General features: G+C 34.5%; 1 protein-coding gene across 1 annotated transcript in view; it reads right to left on the minus strand.

The window, feature by feature from the left end:
- Positions 1-16,699, minus strand: part of LOC147072941 (protein groucho-like) — a 346,899-nt gene that overhangs the window by 131,025 nt on the left and 199,175 nt on the right. The window contains exon 6 of the mRNA XM_085945961.1: positions 9,922-10,059. Within this exon, the coding sequence (XP_085802087.1) occupies positions 9,922-10,059 (138 nt within the window). The remainder of the gene's footprint in view (positions 1-9,921; positions 10,060-16,699) is intronic.

Raw genomic sequence — 16,699 nt, forward strand, 5'->3', positions numbered from 1 at the left:
TAAGGATGAGAATCGCAGACGTTTAAATAAATAAGTATCCATCCATACTGAAATATCGACGAAATCATTACTAACTTCCGAAGAAACAACGACAAAAGAGCGCAAAAGCAACTCCGTCGCGGCACGAATATATCTTTTAATAATCAGGAACACATCAAATATTTATGCTATCATCCACAAAAACCCCATCCCCTTGCGGATTTGGCACGTGAATGAAATCCAGCCATATTGTGTTACGTGTGCCACATTGTTAAACGTGTGTATGTATTGACACGTCTGTATGAGACACCACAATACAGTGAGGAACTTTTACTATACCAATACTAATATCGTTGTCCTACAGGTGTTGCCAGCAGCTGCTCTCATTGCCAAAAATATGTTTTATTTATTAAGACGGTACTTCCGTGTAACGGCAAATAATTTTCAACTATAGGTGCGACGAAATTTTGGACTTGATGGCAATCGGAGATCGAACGTCGAGCTGTGAACACGTCAATTTGTTTCGTGATGGCAACGAGGGTATTAATTCTTACATCGTGTAAAGATGACAAAAAACGTTACCCATTTACTTGAAACAGAAAACATGTCAATGAATATATTATTATTGTTACTAATAGAAGAATAAACAGAACATTAAATGGATGCATGTTGGATTTATATGACAGATTATATTTCGTTCAGCACGCGTCATTTGCACAATCCGCGCATCGCCTAGCCACGATCTTTTTAGACCATGCGTAAACTGAGGTATAGCCTTAAGATAAATACATTTCAAACGCAAGTGGACCACGTACAACAAACACTGACACAAAATAATGGAAATTGGTTATAGAAGAAGTAACAATTCTCGGGTGTGGAGAAATATGAGATATACTAAAAAAAGTAGGTACCTATTTAAGTATAAGTTATTTTTAATATTCACTTCTGTAACACATGGATTGTCACATAAACGAAATACTCATTCAATATTGGTAATATTTGATGGAAATTATATAAATATTTGTATAAAATGACGACATATTGTGCATCCCTCACATGGTGAGCTTTATTAAAAATATGAGATAAATTATCATAAATCACCACCAAGTGTACCAATGGGCTAAATCTATGGAAAGAGTGACAACAATTTAAAATATAAATGTACACATAACTCTAACAACACCTCTATAATCTTTGAAAAGATATGGTGCCGGACAGGATTCGAACCCGTGTCCATCGGATTTCCGACAATGTTAATAAAGAATGATATATTCTTAAATCGTATGAATTATTCGTTGATTTTTTTAAAAATAATATTACCTAATTAATATTAGGTATAATAGTTGCCTACATATTTAAAAATTTAATAAATTAGGCCATCATTTAAATGAAGTATGTACCCACTTAGGAAATTTTGTATATTCCAGCGTACGTTTAATTTATTAAGGTTTTGCAGAACTCTGAAAATAATATCTGGTTGGGCCATTTATGTTCCCATTCCACTCCTTATTTCCTCACCCACCTCCTAATCCCCAGTGTTATTGTTACCAGAAAATCAATAAGCAATTACGGGTCATGAGAGACGGTGTTACCAAGAACATTCAGTTGCATCTCGATAGCGGGATTCTAATAGCTTTCCGTCGCGTAAGTGATTGACTCAATAGATACAGACTCATTCAGAATCTATCATCATCATTCATACACCCTCACATATAATCCATAAAACTGTGTCACAAAGTGCGTGAGTGTTCGAACCGGGTGACCCAAAACAACAATACCGCGCGAGCGAAAGTTGAAACCAGACCACCGAGCCATCATAAATCATCACAAAAGTCAGTGTCTGGCATTCTGTTCTATCGCCCCCACCCCTAGATCCGACCTCATCTTCCCTAAAAATAATTAAAGTCCACTTAAAAAGCTCAACCAACATCATAATTGACAGATTCATTGCGTAGAGCTTGTTTATACGGGCTTTGTACTAATCATTAGTAATTGCACTAATAATTAGTAGAAACAGGCCGAGTACTAATGGATATTACCAATTCGGCCCGTTTACACGTGGTGTTATTAGTGCAAGTAATGATTACTAATGATAAACTATTTCCCTGCGTCAGATTAATTTTATTGCAAGCAGACGTATATTCAAAAAATGTATGACACAAATTTTGCAAGCTAGACCGCATATTATTCAAAAATTGTAAGAATACGCTAATTTGGCAACCCTGATACTATATCAACTCATATTTTACGAATGTGTGCGTATATGTTATGTTCTTAAAGTGTGAGTGACTTTACTCGAATATTATATATACCTATTTGTGTGTACGTAGGTATATTTATCGGTTTTCCTATTGTTAAAGGTGTGGGTGTGAATTTCCTTGTCGGGTCTTTCTCATTTCTCGGGTCATGAGTCATGACTGACAACATCTACGACCGTACATCGAACGGGGAAAGCTGATCGACGACTTATTATTTTTATTGTGTTATTTATTTTTTTCTAAATAAATATCACAATATAGGCAAAAAAGGAGTAAGTATAATGAATGAAAAAAAAATACATCACATCTATTCCTGCAATTTGTCGAATATTTAATATGTAATCTGTTTTAAAGCAAAGCTAACTTAAATTAATACGGTTTCCAAAATGATTAATTTATATAAAATATGCATTAAGTAATGTATCATATAAATTGTCAGATGGCATTTCTTCTTATTGTAGCTGACTAAATTATATTTATTGTTTCCTAAATATTCTTTTCAATATATTATTCCGATTGTGAGTACATCAATAGATAGCGGATTTTAATTCATTGGACATGTCACTCGAATAAAAGTTCCCGGTCTGTTAGAATCTGAGTCTCTATAGCGCTCCGCACAACACCTCATTCTACCGAGATTCGGACCTCGGAACAGTATCATAAGTATTGTAACATACGCCTGTACCGACTGTTTACGATGCAAATAAAACTCGCTACTCCATCCATCGGAGCAACCGCCAAATCTTGACTTCTTCATCCACCATACCATGACTCCCACAGTAATGAATCCTACAATGATGCACTCACAAGTTTTTTTTTTTTAACTAACATTTATTTAATTATTTTTTAACTGTTCAATTACCTAAGCAAAAACAAAACCATAAATAAAATCATCGCTTTTCTTTGTAAAAGTGGCGCGACACCGCGAAATACTACAAGTGTGACTGGAATAACTCACCCTTACGTGTCGAGGCGTGGGGTGGGGTGGGGTGGGGTGGGGATTGATAGGGTGAGGTTTCACCAACGCCGTGAATATATTATCAGTGGGCGCCTATTCACTTACAACGCGCCACCGTTTGACACACGGCATTTGTGGAATTTGTTTTCATAATCACATCGTATTACACAACATGTATTATTAAAGATCAAAGCGGCTCCAATTATTACCAAGATTATATCAACTGCTCTAACTAATACGGTCGTAAGTGATTTTTCAACGTTCTTGAATTAGTTCCACTTTAGGATTTTTTTTACATAGACACCCGCCACTCAAATACCTACATCTGCTTTTTAAAAACGGAAGAAGAACCCTGACGGCTAAAAATATTACACATGGAACATGCTTTGCCTACTGATTCTCCGAATGCTGATTGTCCAAATTCGAAAGAAGATTTATTTGTCAAAGTAACCGAATCCAAAGGAGTCAAACAATTTTACTGTTTTGAAAATTATATAATTACAATAATAACAATTTTCTGACCATGTCCGATCCTAATAGGATCATATGGGTCTCCACAGAGTAGAGGCTTGTATTAACAGATTTTGTTTTTACGAGAAATTGATTTCAGCCACTTGCTCAACCTGTTAGGTTCATACCCTGACTCACACACAAATTGAAAAACAATATGACGTGTACTTGACAGACCCAGAATTCACGCACTGGCAGATAATTTTCTTAATTCATGAATAAGGTAACGGGCTTGCATTTTTCATGAATTAGGCAAAATTTTGCCGATTTCATGCAATACGCAATTTCACACGTTCGGTGTAACATATACATATATATATAAATATATATGCTAGAAAAAAATCGAGGTCAATAGATATATATATAAAACATGCACATAAAGCACAAAGAAATAATCGTTGTGCCCAATTTTAGAGAGCATGTCAAAACTTCAAATTGCAATATTACTCCATAACATGATTTCGAGACATAACAACTTTATACGATGTGATTATATTATACTTAACTACCTATTTCCTTCTGCATATCCCTTGTATACATGTGGTTTTTATTATATACTTTTAGGTGTTTTATTTATACATGGATTTGATCTCGAGACTAGTTACTAAAATAATACTAGTTTTCCTTCAACGTATATGTGGTTTTTTATGCAAGCTTGTGTTAATATGACAATATAAACGATAACATTATTTTCAAGTTTGTAAGTGTTACGCCGAATGTGCGAAATTGAATATTACATGAAATGGGCAAAATTTTGCCTAAATCATGAAAAATGCAAGCCCGTTGCCTTATTCATGAATTAGACAAAATATCTGGAGAGTGCGTGAATTCGGCAGTAATTTTTCTGCCTACTTCATGTCTTGGACAAATTAGATAGTAGCGCTACGGTGGTATTTTTTGCAACTAAACTAAATGTATCAAATGCTCATGGATTGGTCAAAATGTACATTTATATCATCTATGGTCAAAATAGATGATCGCGCTCCGTGGTGTTTTTTGCAACTTAACAAATGTGTCAAATGTCATTGATTTGAATGACGTTCATATCCATTTACTATGCGCAAAAAAATTCTAGAACTATAATATGATAACGGAAGAATTTTATTGAAAAGTATTTTCGCGATTTGATTCGTGCTTGGGTATCAATTGTGCAATGGTCGATTGAATGTTTGTGATAGTTTGTTGAAACTTGATAGCTAACCTCAAAATGGACATTCAGTTGAATAATTTAATTCAGAATTACAAAACCTAACCTAACCTAGCATAACCTAATAATAATAATATTATATTATGTCCAATTATAACTAATAAAACCATCCGTATTAAATTTACTTTTTCTTCTGTCATGTTGACAGTTCAAGAATTCCATACCGTGGCGAATTCATGTACTCAGCAGAAAAAATACCTAATTCATGAATAAGGCAACAGGCTTGACTATTACATGAATTAGCCAAAATTTTGCCCATTTCATGTAATAGTCAATTTTGCACATTCGGTGTAACATAAGTAAAACAATCATTAACAGCAAAATCCATTGTAATGACTATTTATAAATCCTATTATTATTATTACATCGACTATGTAAATTCAAATTCAAACAAGAGTCCGTACGTTTTGTCGTTATTATGCTACTATTCATTGGATTTCGGTTCGAGAGAGAAATAAAAGCATTACAATTTTGAACGTAAAAAAAATAAACAATGATTGAAATGCGTGGGTATTAATTAAAACCAGGTGAGCGTGATTTTTTTTGTTACGCGCGTACAAATTCAACACAGTCGATAAATACACGCAAAACATCACATTTCAATATTGGTTGAGATGTCCAAACATAGTACACACTATAACCACTTATATTCATATCCCGTGTGGGGTAATTTACAATATAAAATGAACGAACAATCGGATTAAGGGTGTGTTTATAAAACAATACTTCAAATACGAAATGAATAATATTAAATTATTATTTTGTTCATTCAATAAGTACCTATACAATAAGTCATATTAGAAAAAAAGTTGGATTTGAATTTTTGGAGTTTGCGATTTCCTACGATTTAGTTCTTATATCTACCTACATTCTAATGGATTTAAGTTTTGTACTGTTCCATTTCAGTCGTTTTTTGCAACCTGGGTTTCGCCTTTCAGCATCTTTAGTGTACACTCACCAAGTGACAAATAAACACTGACAACGTATACTATTAACTCTAACTTATATAACAATGGTGGCCGACCTTCGTTAAAGGATAATGACATTAAGAATAATAGTTCCGTTGCATCGTTTAAAAAAAGTTAAAATATCTTTCTATTGATTATTGTCACCTTATTATTTATAAGGCGATATAAGAATTATGCGTATTTACCAGTGGCGAAGGGTGGAGGTAGGCTGTTAACGAAACACTAAACTCAGTCAGTCATAGTTAGTTTTTAAAATTCAATTAAACCCTGACGAACCCAAGCCATATTAGATAATAATCAAAATATGCTCGTTTTTCGATAAAATATTTAAAAGTTTGCTATTAAATGATATAATATGATTTTCAATATTTTAAAGATAGAAGAATATTTTGTATCGATTTTGGTTTGATGGACAGGGCTTAATGAATTTAAAAAAAAACTAACTAACATCATCTGTAATATGTATTCTTAATTCTAAGAAAACAAATTAGTATGACTGAAAAATTGTGCACTATTTTTTTCGGATAACTCATAGCATACCTAAACTATTATGGATTAATTTAGGCAGGGTTTAATTGAATTTTAAAAATTAACCCGGATTGCAAATTGTATTCTTAGTTTATTTAATGAAAACAAATAAGTATGATCGACAAAGTTTAGTGTGCACTATTAATGTCGAATCTTAACAGCCTACCTCCACCATTCGCCACTGGTATTTACAAATTAATGATTCAATAGGCAAGTAAAAACCTGAAAATAAGAATTTCATTACCCACGTAAAACATTTGTTATCATTTGCGACGTTTTTCAAATATTTTTGTCCGTTCAGAATAAACAAGATTATATTTCATTGTCATTCTGTAGCGAAAACAACTTAAAAAAACAAAACAACAAAAAAACACAATAAAAACAACCCGTGTACTCAAAAATTCGAGTAGGCAACATCGGAGTAGCTCTGGAAATGTAAAACAGCCATCATCACTACATAGCGCCAATCAAATTAATAATAAAAAGTGGGGTGAGGTTCAGGGGGTCATTTTTCCACGCCACTGGCTACGTTTTTGTCGGCTGATTTACGTGTGTATGCATGCGCCATTCCTGCTATACACATTTTTCCCATTATTTTACTGAAAATGGCCGAAACTTGGCCGCAAACCGCGCATAAAGTGGTGAGACTTCGCGTACTAAAAATGTTAAAATTTTGAACATACATAATTTTGAAAACACTCGTGAGAAAATATAGCCAATAGAAAAAATCTTTTTTTGAAAAAAGTAAGTCACCCGGCAGGAATCCAACCTGCGTCTTTTGGGTATCGCGCCCTGTGGATAATTGCGACAAATTTTAACTATTGGCCTTTTTAAAACCTGCTCATAAGCGCTCTCCAAATTGAGTTACGGTAGGCAATCGTTGCATAATGCACATTGGGCGCGATACCCATGAGAGTAAAACATTCCCGTTAAATATGTTTGAATTCATAACTTAGTAAAGATAGCAGACATTATTAATGTGTATATGTAATTTCGTGGGATCCAGGTTCGATTCGTGTGTCTGGCACATATTGTTTTTCAATCTGGCTAACATCCATTTCTCGTAAAAACATAAATCTGTTAAAACAAACTTCTCCTCTGTGGAGCCCCATATGATCATCTTATGATCGGACATGGTCAAAAAAATATAACAAAGCTGTGAGCCGGCTCTCACATTAAAAACTCGTCTCGCCTAAAACGTGTCGAATACGTCAATGTGACGTCATCGTTATTCCCAAAACACACGTTGCCAAATGGAGCTCCGCAGATTGGTCGAATGCGACTGTTTCGTTTGGAAAAAAATCTGCTGTTGCAATCGACAAGTTGCATCCTTTTCAGGCTCCGAGTCGAAGTCTCATACAAACACCTACGAATTGGCCATTCCTATACCGGCTCGCCAATCACCGCATTCAAATATCTATACGTTTCGACGGCTACGCGTGACTGTCGTTAGGTAATAGATGTCCGCGGTCTTCACAAGCAACACTGGATCTCAGTTATAGGAAGATATGTTTTATGGCTGTGCGGCAGACGAGATGAGTTTTGGTGTGGGAGCCGGCGTAGCACCCCAAATAATTTTCAAGGTTTGGTTAAGCTCTAGCGGTTTGATCAAAAGTCTAAAAGTTGAAGAATATTCAGTCATATTTCTTTTTAGCTGTTCAAATGCCATGCATATATAATTTACCTACATAGGTAGACAGTTTTCTATGTATAAATATCGTATGCACCCTAGGTGCTGGCTGCGTCAATTAAAAGCGATGTTTGTTCAATTATCGAATGTTCGGCGGGAAAAAAAACAAAAAATCGCGGGAAACTAGAAGCGGTACACTTTAAAAATCCGTTCGCAACGTACGGTGTTTCAATACACGCGAATGTATTCTGCCTGCGAGCACTAGAGACATGGCAAACATCACTGTATTATTTTGACAGTTTTGAGGGGTTGATTGAATTTGAAATGAAAAAAAATGACGAGAGGCTTAACTTTTACGAATGACAAGCGCTCACAAAAAAATTGAGTGTTATAATACAGTTTTTATTTAAGTGGATAACGGTGTACCTACAATCAATGGAAAAATAGCAACAAACAATAATGAAAACGGATATACTTATTTTGCATCTGAGAATGCAAGTTAAAAAAAAAGCTAAATACAATGTATAGAATAACGAATAATGAATCAATATCAATTCTGGAACCAATGCTGGATTTAAACTAATACCTAATTGAATTTTTAAATGCTGTTTCCACATTAAAACCCCAGCAGGAAAGGTGCTATTATTTATTTCTTCATTAATTAATTTTAAATTATAGTTACGTTAATTAACCCCACAAAAACACAGTTGTAGTGATTCTAATTACGCACAAAACTCTTTTATTCAGCACTCTTGTTTAAATTACAATATGTATTTCTCCACCGTTGATCCTTTCAATAATTCACCTATTTCGTTTAAACACGCTATCTCCAAAATTTTGCATAATGGAAATTGATCAAATTTTTAAATGTAATGTTTTTTTCTTTCTTATTATTCTCTTTTTCTGTTCTATCTTAGATCACCCATATTATGTATAAAATTTCAATTCTAACTCAAATTGTTATTTTTTCGAATTAGTGTCTTCTGCCAGAACAGTGACGATATATAAGTACTTTTTTGTTTATAATTATTCATTATTCTTCTTCATTTTTCTTCTGTAATTTCTTTATATTTATGTTCCTCTTACTTTCTAATTTGTTAGGCTTAACTATATTATAATTTATTTATGGAAACTTTACTGGTTGCAATAACTTTTCAGTATTGAATTTTTTAACATATTTTTATAATCAAAATGTAACTGTCTGTTTCCTTAATAATAAAAAAAACAAAACATATATTATAGTCGGACCCCTCAGGTATCTAAGGTACTTTAAAGGTATTGGATGGACCAATTATGGTCGCTTTTCCCACCTATCCCCAGATATTGTCACAAGACCAGGCGACCAGCAGTCACGGGTCATGAGTCGACTGTGATTATGTTAGTCAGTTACTGCAAGACAGCCAACGCGCCTAGACTCTATCGCGCTCTCTCTGGTGCGATACGACCGATGCCGCGTTGAACAAAGAGTAACTCATCTAAAACGCATCTGTTCAACCTTCGTTGATCTGATCTGATTTGAGTGAATGTCGCGTGTATCATCCATCCTAAACTTGTCACCATTATTTATCACAAAACCCAAGTGAAACCGTGGGAGTGACATTCTGAACCGTCTGTTCAACAGTGCGTGAGTCCGAGAACACCGAACCAGCCCTCTCAACATAAAAGGTCAGTGTCTGGCATTCTGTTTAAACCCCCCCTCCTAGATCAGCAATCCGCAAGCATCGTCAATTAATTACAGTCCACTGCGAAAAGCGCAACCAAGTATTTTTCAGTTAATTATATTTAATGTCGAGTCACGAAATCCTTTCGTTAGATACACATATATAAGTAAAGATTACATCGCATGAGAAGTTATTGAAGAAGATCTGCAAGTTTGGACTTACCCCAATGATGGCATTGAGCTCTGTCATGGTGACCTGCTTCGCTCTCTCGACAGCTGTGGCCACCTGCTGCTGATGTTCCTGGCTGAGGAACGGGAGGATCTGCGCTATTATCGCGTTCAGTCTTTTTGCTATCTCCGTCTGGAATAAAAAAAACAAAAAGTAAATAAAACATCACGTCAAAGGAGCGATAGAAAACCTTTATTAATTATTTGTGTGCCAAGGGTATTAAACTTATAACAAAAAACCTATCACCACCTCACTAGAGCCGGGCGTTGGTTGGTAATTAAGATAATTAATATTCCTTGATTTAATACACAAAAACCGATAGTCAATAATAACGCAATTTGATAAACATTCCATTTATGACCTACTAGTTTAAATTGTCTTAATTAGATAGGAGGCTCGTAGTATATTCAATTCAATTCATTTATTTTACATATTGTGGACATTACAAATAAGTTGAAGACGTTCACAACATGACATTTAGAAACAACGAAATAGTATTAAAACAATATTAGGTACATAATAAAAGAGATAGATTCTACAGTATAAATGTGTAAATACAAAAAATTATATAGGTACAAGGAAGTAGGTACACCGGATGAGTTAAGCAGACCCTATTTTAAGAATTTAGAAAATAACGTCCACCTATACTCATCCTCACGTAGATGGAATAAATCAACATCCGAAGCGATTTGGTTGAACAGAGTTATTGCCCTCCCAATTGGCATCACCAATGGCAGGTTAGTTCTGCTCCTCGGGAGAACAAACCACTGATGCTCCCGATTTCTAAGATAGTTATCAGGGACACACAGATTGGCGTGACACCAATGGTTAGAGGAGTTCTAATCCCGTCGAGTTTCATATCAAATATGATTTTTTCTAGAGAGTATATATCTGTGGGTATATACACCCACGATGGCCGAGTGGCTTAAGCGCCGGTCTATAGTGTCGAGGGTCCCAGGTTCGAATCCTGGGTCTGGCAAGTACACATATTGTTTTTCAATTTGTGTATGAGTCAGAGTATGGACCTAATAAGTTGAGCAAGTGGCTAACATCCATTTCTCGTAAAAATAAAATCTCCACTCTGTGGAGGCCCATATGATCCTATTAGATCGGACATGGTCGAAAGAATGGTGGACTCTCGAAGAATAAAGACATAAATTTATTTTATTGTGGGGACTTGAGGCAGTTTTTTAAATTTGATTCCATTGTATAACCAAGGATTACTTTCATTATGCATACATCGCCCGTTTGTGTTATTTTATTTCAGCAAATCGGCTTACGATAATTTCGCATTGTGAACTTTTAATTTAATAATATTCCCAGTGTGTTCACCCACGGTGGCCGCGTGGACTATAGTGAACTTTTAATTTAATAATATTCCCAGTGTGTTCACCCACGGTGGCCGCGTGGACTATAACGCCGTGGGTTCCAGGTTGGAATCCCGGGTCTGGCAAGTACACATATTGTTTTTCAATTTGTGTATGAGTCAGAGTATGGACCTAATAAGTTGAGCAAGTGGCTAACATCCATTTCTCGTAAAAATAAAATCTCCACTCTGTGGAGGCCCATATAATCCTATTAGATCGGACATGGTCGAAAGAATATATCTGAGGTGTTTTCAAGTTATGTATGTTCCACATGTAGCATGTATATAATATAATGCACCCAGTTTCTAAATATTATATCGACAGCGCAAATGGCAAAATATCGATAAAAATGCATTGAACCTCCAAAGCGAAATCATATAAAACACACCCGCTCTTTACGATAGCGCTCGGGAGGGTTGGAAATCACGAGAACTCCACTCACCCTCGGGACGATTTTTTTTTCTCTTTCGCTTTTCCAATTGCCGGTAACATTGCCCGAAAGGCGACAACTCCCAGTCTACCCCATTTCCAATACAAGCGGGTGCCACATATGCGCTTTTGAACACCGCGATTCATTATTTCATAGCAGCAACGAGTTCTTTACTAAATTCAGAAAATTTCACAAAATCGTAGGCGTGGGTAACTTACAGTTCAAATAAGTACATTACGAAAATAACGACATTTTCTTATATGTATCTACATATTACCAGAAAAATTACATTAGAAACCTACCTGTAAAATAATATAACAAATTCGTACCTGCATATTAATAATATTATGTTACCAGATGACATTATGTATTCGTTGTCAGCATTAAAGCTGTCTACTCAGTAGTAAATCTTACTTTCTCACTTATTATTCTTGTTAGGCTTAACTATATTATAATTTATACATGGAAACTTTGTGGGTTGCAATATAATTTCACTATTATTTTTTAAACAAATTTTTGTATTAAAATTAGCTGTTTGTTTCCTTAATAAATAAATAACCACGCTAATGTACGAAATTGTATGGTGTAGGTATAAACAATTTTTCATCTACTAAATCAAAACTAATCGCAGTGTATTATCGTTATTTTTGTGCTGGGACAAATATTTATTGCAAAACAGATTTTTTCCGTAGAGTTTTAAGATTTTTTTTTTATTAAATGTACGAATAAATCGTTTTGTTGTCAGTAGTCTAATGGACAAAATAGAATTCGAATTCAATTTGTTCCAATTTTTTAAGGATTATTTTCTAATTCTAAATCTGTTACAAGTTATGTATTATTACAATATATTACATTTGTCTTGAATTACCTGTAACGCATGATAGAAAACATACGTAAATATGTAGGAGAGAGCGAGACACGAGTATGACGTATTAAAAGGGGTAAGGAGAAAGCAAATATCCATGTTAACGATATTTCTAAATTTAAAAAATAAACTTACGCTCAAATAAAATATTCATTAATTTTAATTGGATCGTGACAGAAAATAAATAATAGGGTACTCTCGCAATAGTTAGACAGATGACAGAGAATATTGACAGGTGGCACTGTCACCTGGTATTTTTGTCTAGTAATATTATATTTGCAATCAGAATCAGGCGGATGGAAAATGCAACACGATTTTGGAAATACCCCCATCGGACTGCAGTAATTATTGGCTCAGTATGAAATGTAAGTTATAATAATATTATAGAACTGAAATATTTTGATAAATCATTTAATATTAGGTACTAAGATATAGTAAGACTAGTATAAAAACTATACAATTAACGCTTCCGTGTCTATAATTTAAACGATACTTCTAGAATACTGAAATCATTTCCATAGTTACGCACGTATGTATTGATAATTTAGTTGCTTGTACCCACTTAGCAACCAATAATAGTGAGTAGTAAATATTACTTTAAACGAATTTCTTCCGAAACATACAAAACAGAATTAACTGAAAATGAATTCAATTCTACAAGAAATGAAAATATAATTAATATTAAATTCGACAGGTTTTTAAAAAGGTTTTGTCGATAGCTATTTCGGTTGTAACACCATTATTTAAACAAGTATTTAAGCAAAGGCAAACGGCCTATCTGAATAGACGTGATAATGGTGTTACAACCTGAAATAGCTAACGACAAAACCTTTTTAAAAACCTGTAAAATTTAATATTAATTATATTTTCATTTCTTGTAAAATGGAATTCTATCTAGTAAATGCTAACTCAATTAATGAATTCAATTCTGCTTAAAGATGGCCAACAGTATTATAAGAATGCATTGTCTTCGTGTTCTGATATATTATAAAAGTCTCAAATGTCTAGCTAGTCGGGAAGTTAGTTAAAAATCTTGGACAAACAAGAAAAAATTTGTACTGCACAAGAAAAAATCTGTACCGGACAAACAAGAATACGAGCTAATAAAAACGTGGTAATAAAAGTTAACTCGTGAAAAGATACCCTCCACTAAAATACAATCACATTAATTAATACGTCTAGCCACGTGAATAAATTGTATAAAAGGAAAGTTGCTGCACAAATACTTGTTATCTATATGGCGTTTACAGTAGATAAGTTCGATGAACACAATATCGCAAACTGCACCCCATTCAGTTTAGGGGAAGGGAGGGAGACTTGATCCCCGTTTTATATTTGTTGTTATAACTTTTCTCCTACTGTGATTGTAGTAATTCTTTATAACCTATTAGTTGCCAAATTTATCTAGGTATTCGTTTATAATTCACAAAATGTGGATAACTGATTTAAAAAATATATATTTAACAAAATGTCATTTAAGGGAAAAGTGATCAAGTCACCCCCAATGTGGGTGACTTGATCACTACATATGGGAGATTTGATTAGGGGGGATCCTACATATGCATGCCAGTCATAATCATAAATAATACCTCTAGTTATTAAGGCCATGCATTAGTTGAGGCACGGTCTAAAAAGATCGTCGCTAGGCGATGCGCGGATTGCGGGTGGCGGGTGAAAATGACGCCTGTCAAACGAAATATTAATTGTCATATAAATCCAACATGTGTCCATTTAATGTTCTGTTTATTGTTTTATCAGTGAAAATAATAATATATTCATTGACATGTTTTCTTTTTAAAGTAAATGGGTAACGTTTTAAGTCATCTTTACACGATTTAGGAATTATTACGGCCGTCGCCATCACGAAGCAAAATGACGTCCTTCCAGCTCTACATGCTCTCTCAGAATGGGAGCGAGTGCAAAATTTCGTCGCGCCTATGGTAGAAAATTATTTGGCGTTTCACTGATGAATCACCTTAAAAGAAAATATTTTATTGACCTTAAACTCTACATAATAATTTATGCTTTTAATAATTAAATCAATGCACATCATTCAACACTAAAATTGCGAAGAGACTTGCGGAAAAATGAATTCGCTTGCTCATAGACTTAAAAATTGATTTAAGTAGATTATTTGCAATCTGATATCTTGCTACATCACCTATGTCTTCGACTGCAGGCCATTTAAATGTCTTGTGGTCACGTTTTCTGGCAAATTTCACTTTAAATCTCTTTGCTGTCTGTTGTTGAATCTGCCCAACGTAACGATGTAGCTTCTTTTTGTGTGAAATAAAGTTGACAATTAATTATCCAATCATCTACCGTAAGCTCAAAGTCATCATCGACGTCTGATTCGCACTCTGTTAAAAAACCAGCTCCGAGGACTTAGGTTGTAAAGAGAATCAGGCGATGGAAGAACGGGAACATCATTTTCCGATGAACTCGAAGAATTTTGAATTTGTTTCAAATTTTTCTTAGTTTTTAAACTTATTTTTGCTTTTCTGATTTCCATTCTATATTTTTGTCCCCTTTATGTTTCCTGACAATATATTCTGCCTCAATAGCCTATAGAAACTAACTATGGGAGATGTGATCCCTAGGGATCTAGTGTCCCATAGTAAACGTGATCAAGTGTCCCCAATACTAGTAAAATCAAAATTATTGAATTAAAACGATAACTACAAACGAAATTAAAACAACTACTAACAGCAAATAAATCTTGAATATATACATTATAGACTGAATAAATACAGCAATCACTCACCGTTATGTAAAAAGCAGATATTGAAGTCCAAAGATTCAGAAAAAACTTGTCTAAACTGTCAAAAAGAGTTCGGTCGGACGTGTTCTTTACTCCATTGATTTCAAAAGCTCTGAATATACTCTGACGTCTATGGTATATGACGGGCAGCCAGTGTTACCAATATTGAAAGATTTTTTTTACACAATAGCGAGTTCTTGGTGGGTGAACAAGTCTCCCAGGGGATCATGTCTCCCTCCCTTCCCCTACGTACATTAGCCGAGAGACCGAAGCGCAATTTGCAGTGCACCCCCTGAGTCTTACTTACCACTTCATACCTATAAAACACCCCTATATAGTGGCGGACGGTAAAACGATGCAATATTATAACCTCCACTAATTATTCAAATTGAACTGTCTGTCAATTCTGTATGTCCGTTGCAGTTCGTTCGGTGGTAACTCAAAAACTACTGGACCTATATCGATTATAGACGACGTTATTAGCGTCTCTCGTAGTCGCTTGCGGTTCTGCGTTTCGCGGTTCGCGAGGTCTGCGGGTTCGATTCCCTGTGTGCTGACAATATATTCATGAGATTTTATCAAAACCTGTGTGTGTGCATGTCTGGTTGTTTCGCTTATATTAATCAAATCAAATCAAATTTATTTATTTTACATAATATAATGAACATAACAAATTACAAATTCAAAGCGTTCAAGACATGACAAAAAATAAGTGTTAACAATTTTTAAAATAAAAATACAGAGAGATGTGACTTAAAAATACAATAAGTAATAAAATAAGAAACAAAATAAGAAAAGAAATAAAATAAACCAACAAAAATAAAAGTAGATGGAAGCACACAGGGTGAACTATCGATAGACCATATCTTAAAAACTTATAAAACAACGTCCACCTAAGTACCGATAGTATCAATATCCGAAGCGATTTCATTAAACATGGTTATTGCCCTCCCAATTGGCATCACTAATGGTAGGTTAGTTTTGCACCTTGGGAGAACTAACAACGGATGCCCTCGATTCCTAAGGTAATTATCAGAGACACACAAGCCAATATCACCAAGAATGGCAGGGTTCACATTTACGCCACGTATAAGTCCGAAAAAATATGTAGCTAAATAAATATCCCTTCTAAATTACTAAATACTAATAAAAATTACTGAACACTACTGTTTCACTACACTACTGTCATTGGGCCCTACGGCCTGTTGTAGTGTTAAAATAATAAATATAAAACCAATTTTGAAAAACCTCAGAAATATACATGAAAAAAAAATAGGACTCAAAATTACGTCTTTCACATTATGTGAGTGCCTTGGCATCTAAGCTTTCCACCGTCTATAATTCATGCG

This window comes from Rhyacophila brunnea, unplaced genomic scaffold, assembly GCF_057557595.1.
Source record: "Rhyacophila brunnea isolate RB1 unplaced genomic scaffold, BYU_Rbru_1.0 scaffold_19, whole genome shotgun sequence".
NCBI lineage: Eukaryota > Metazoa > Arthropoda > Insecta > Trichoptera > Rhyacophilidae > Rhyacophila > Rhyacophila brunnea.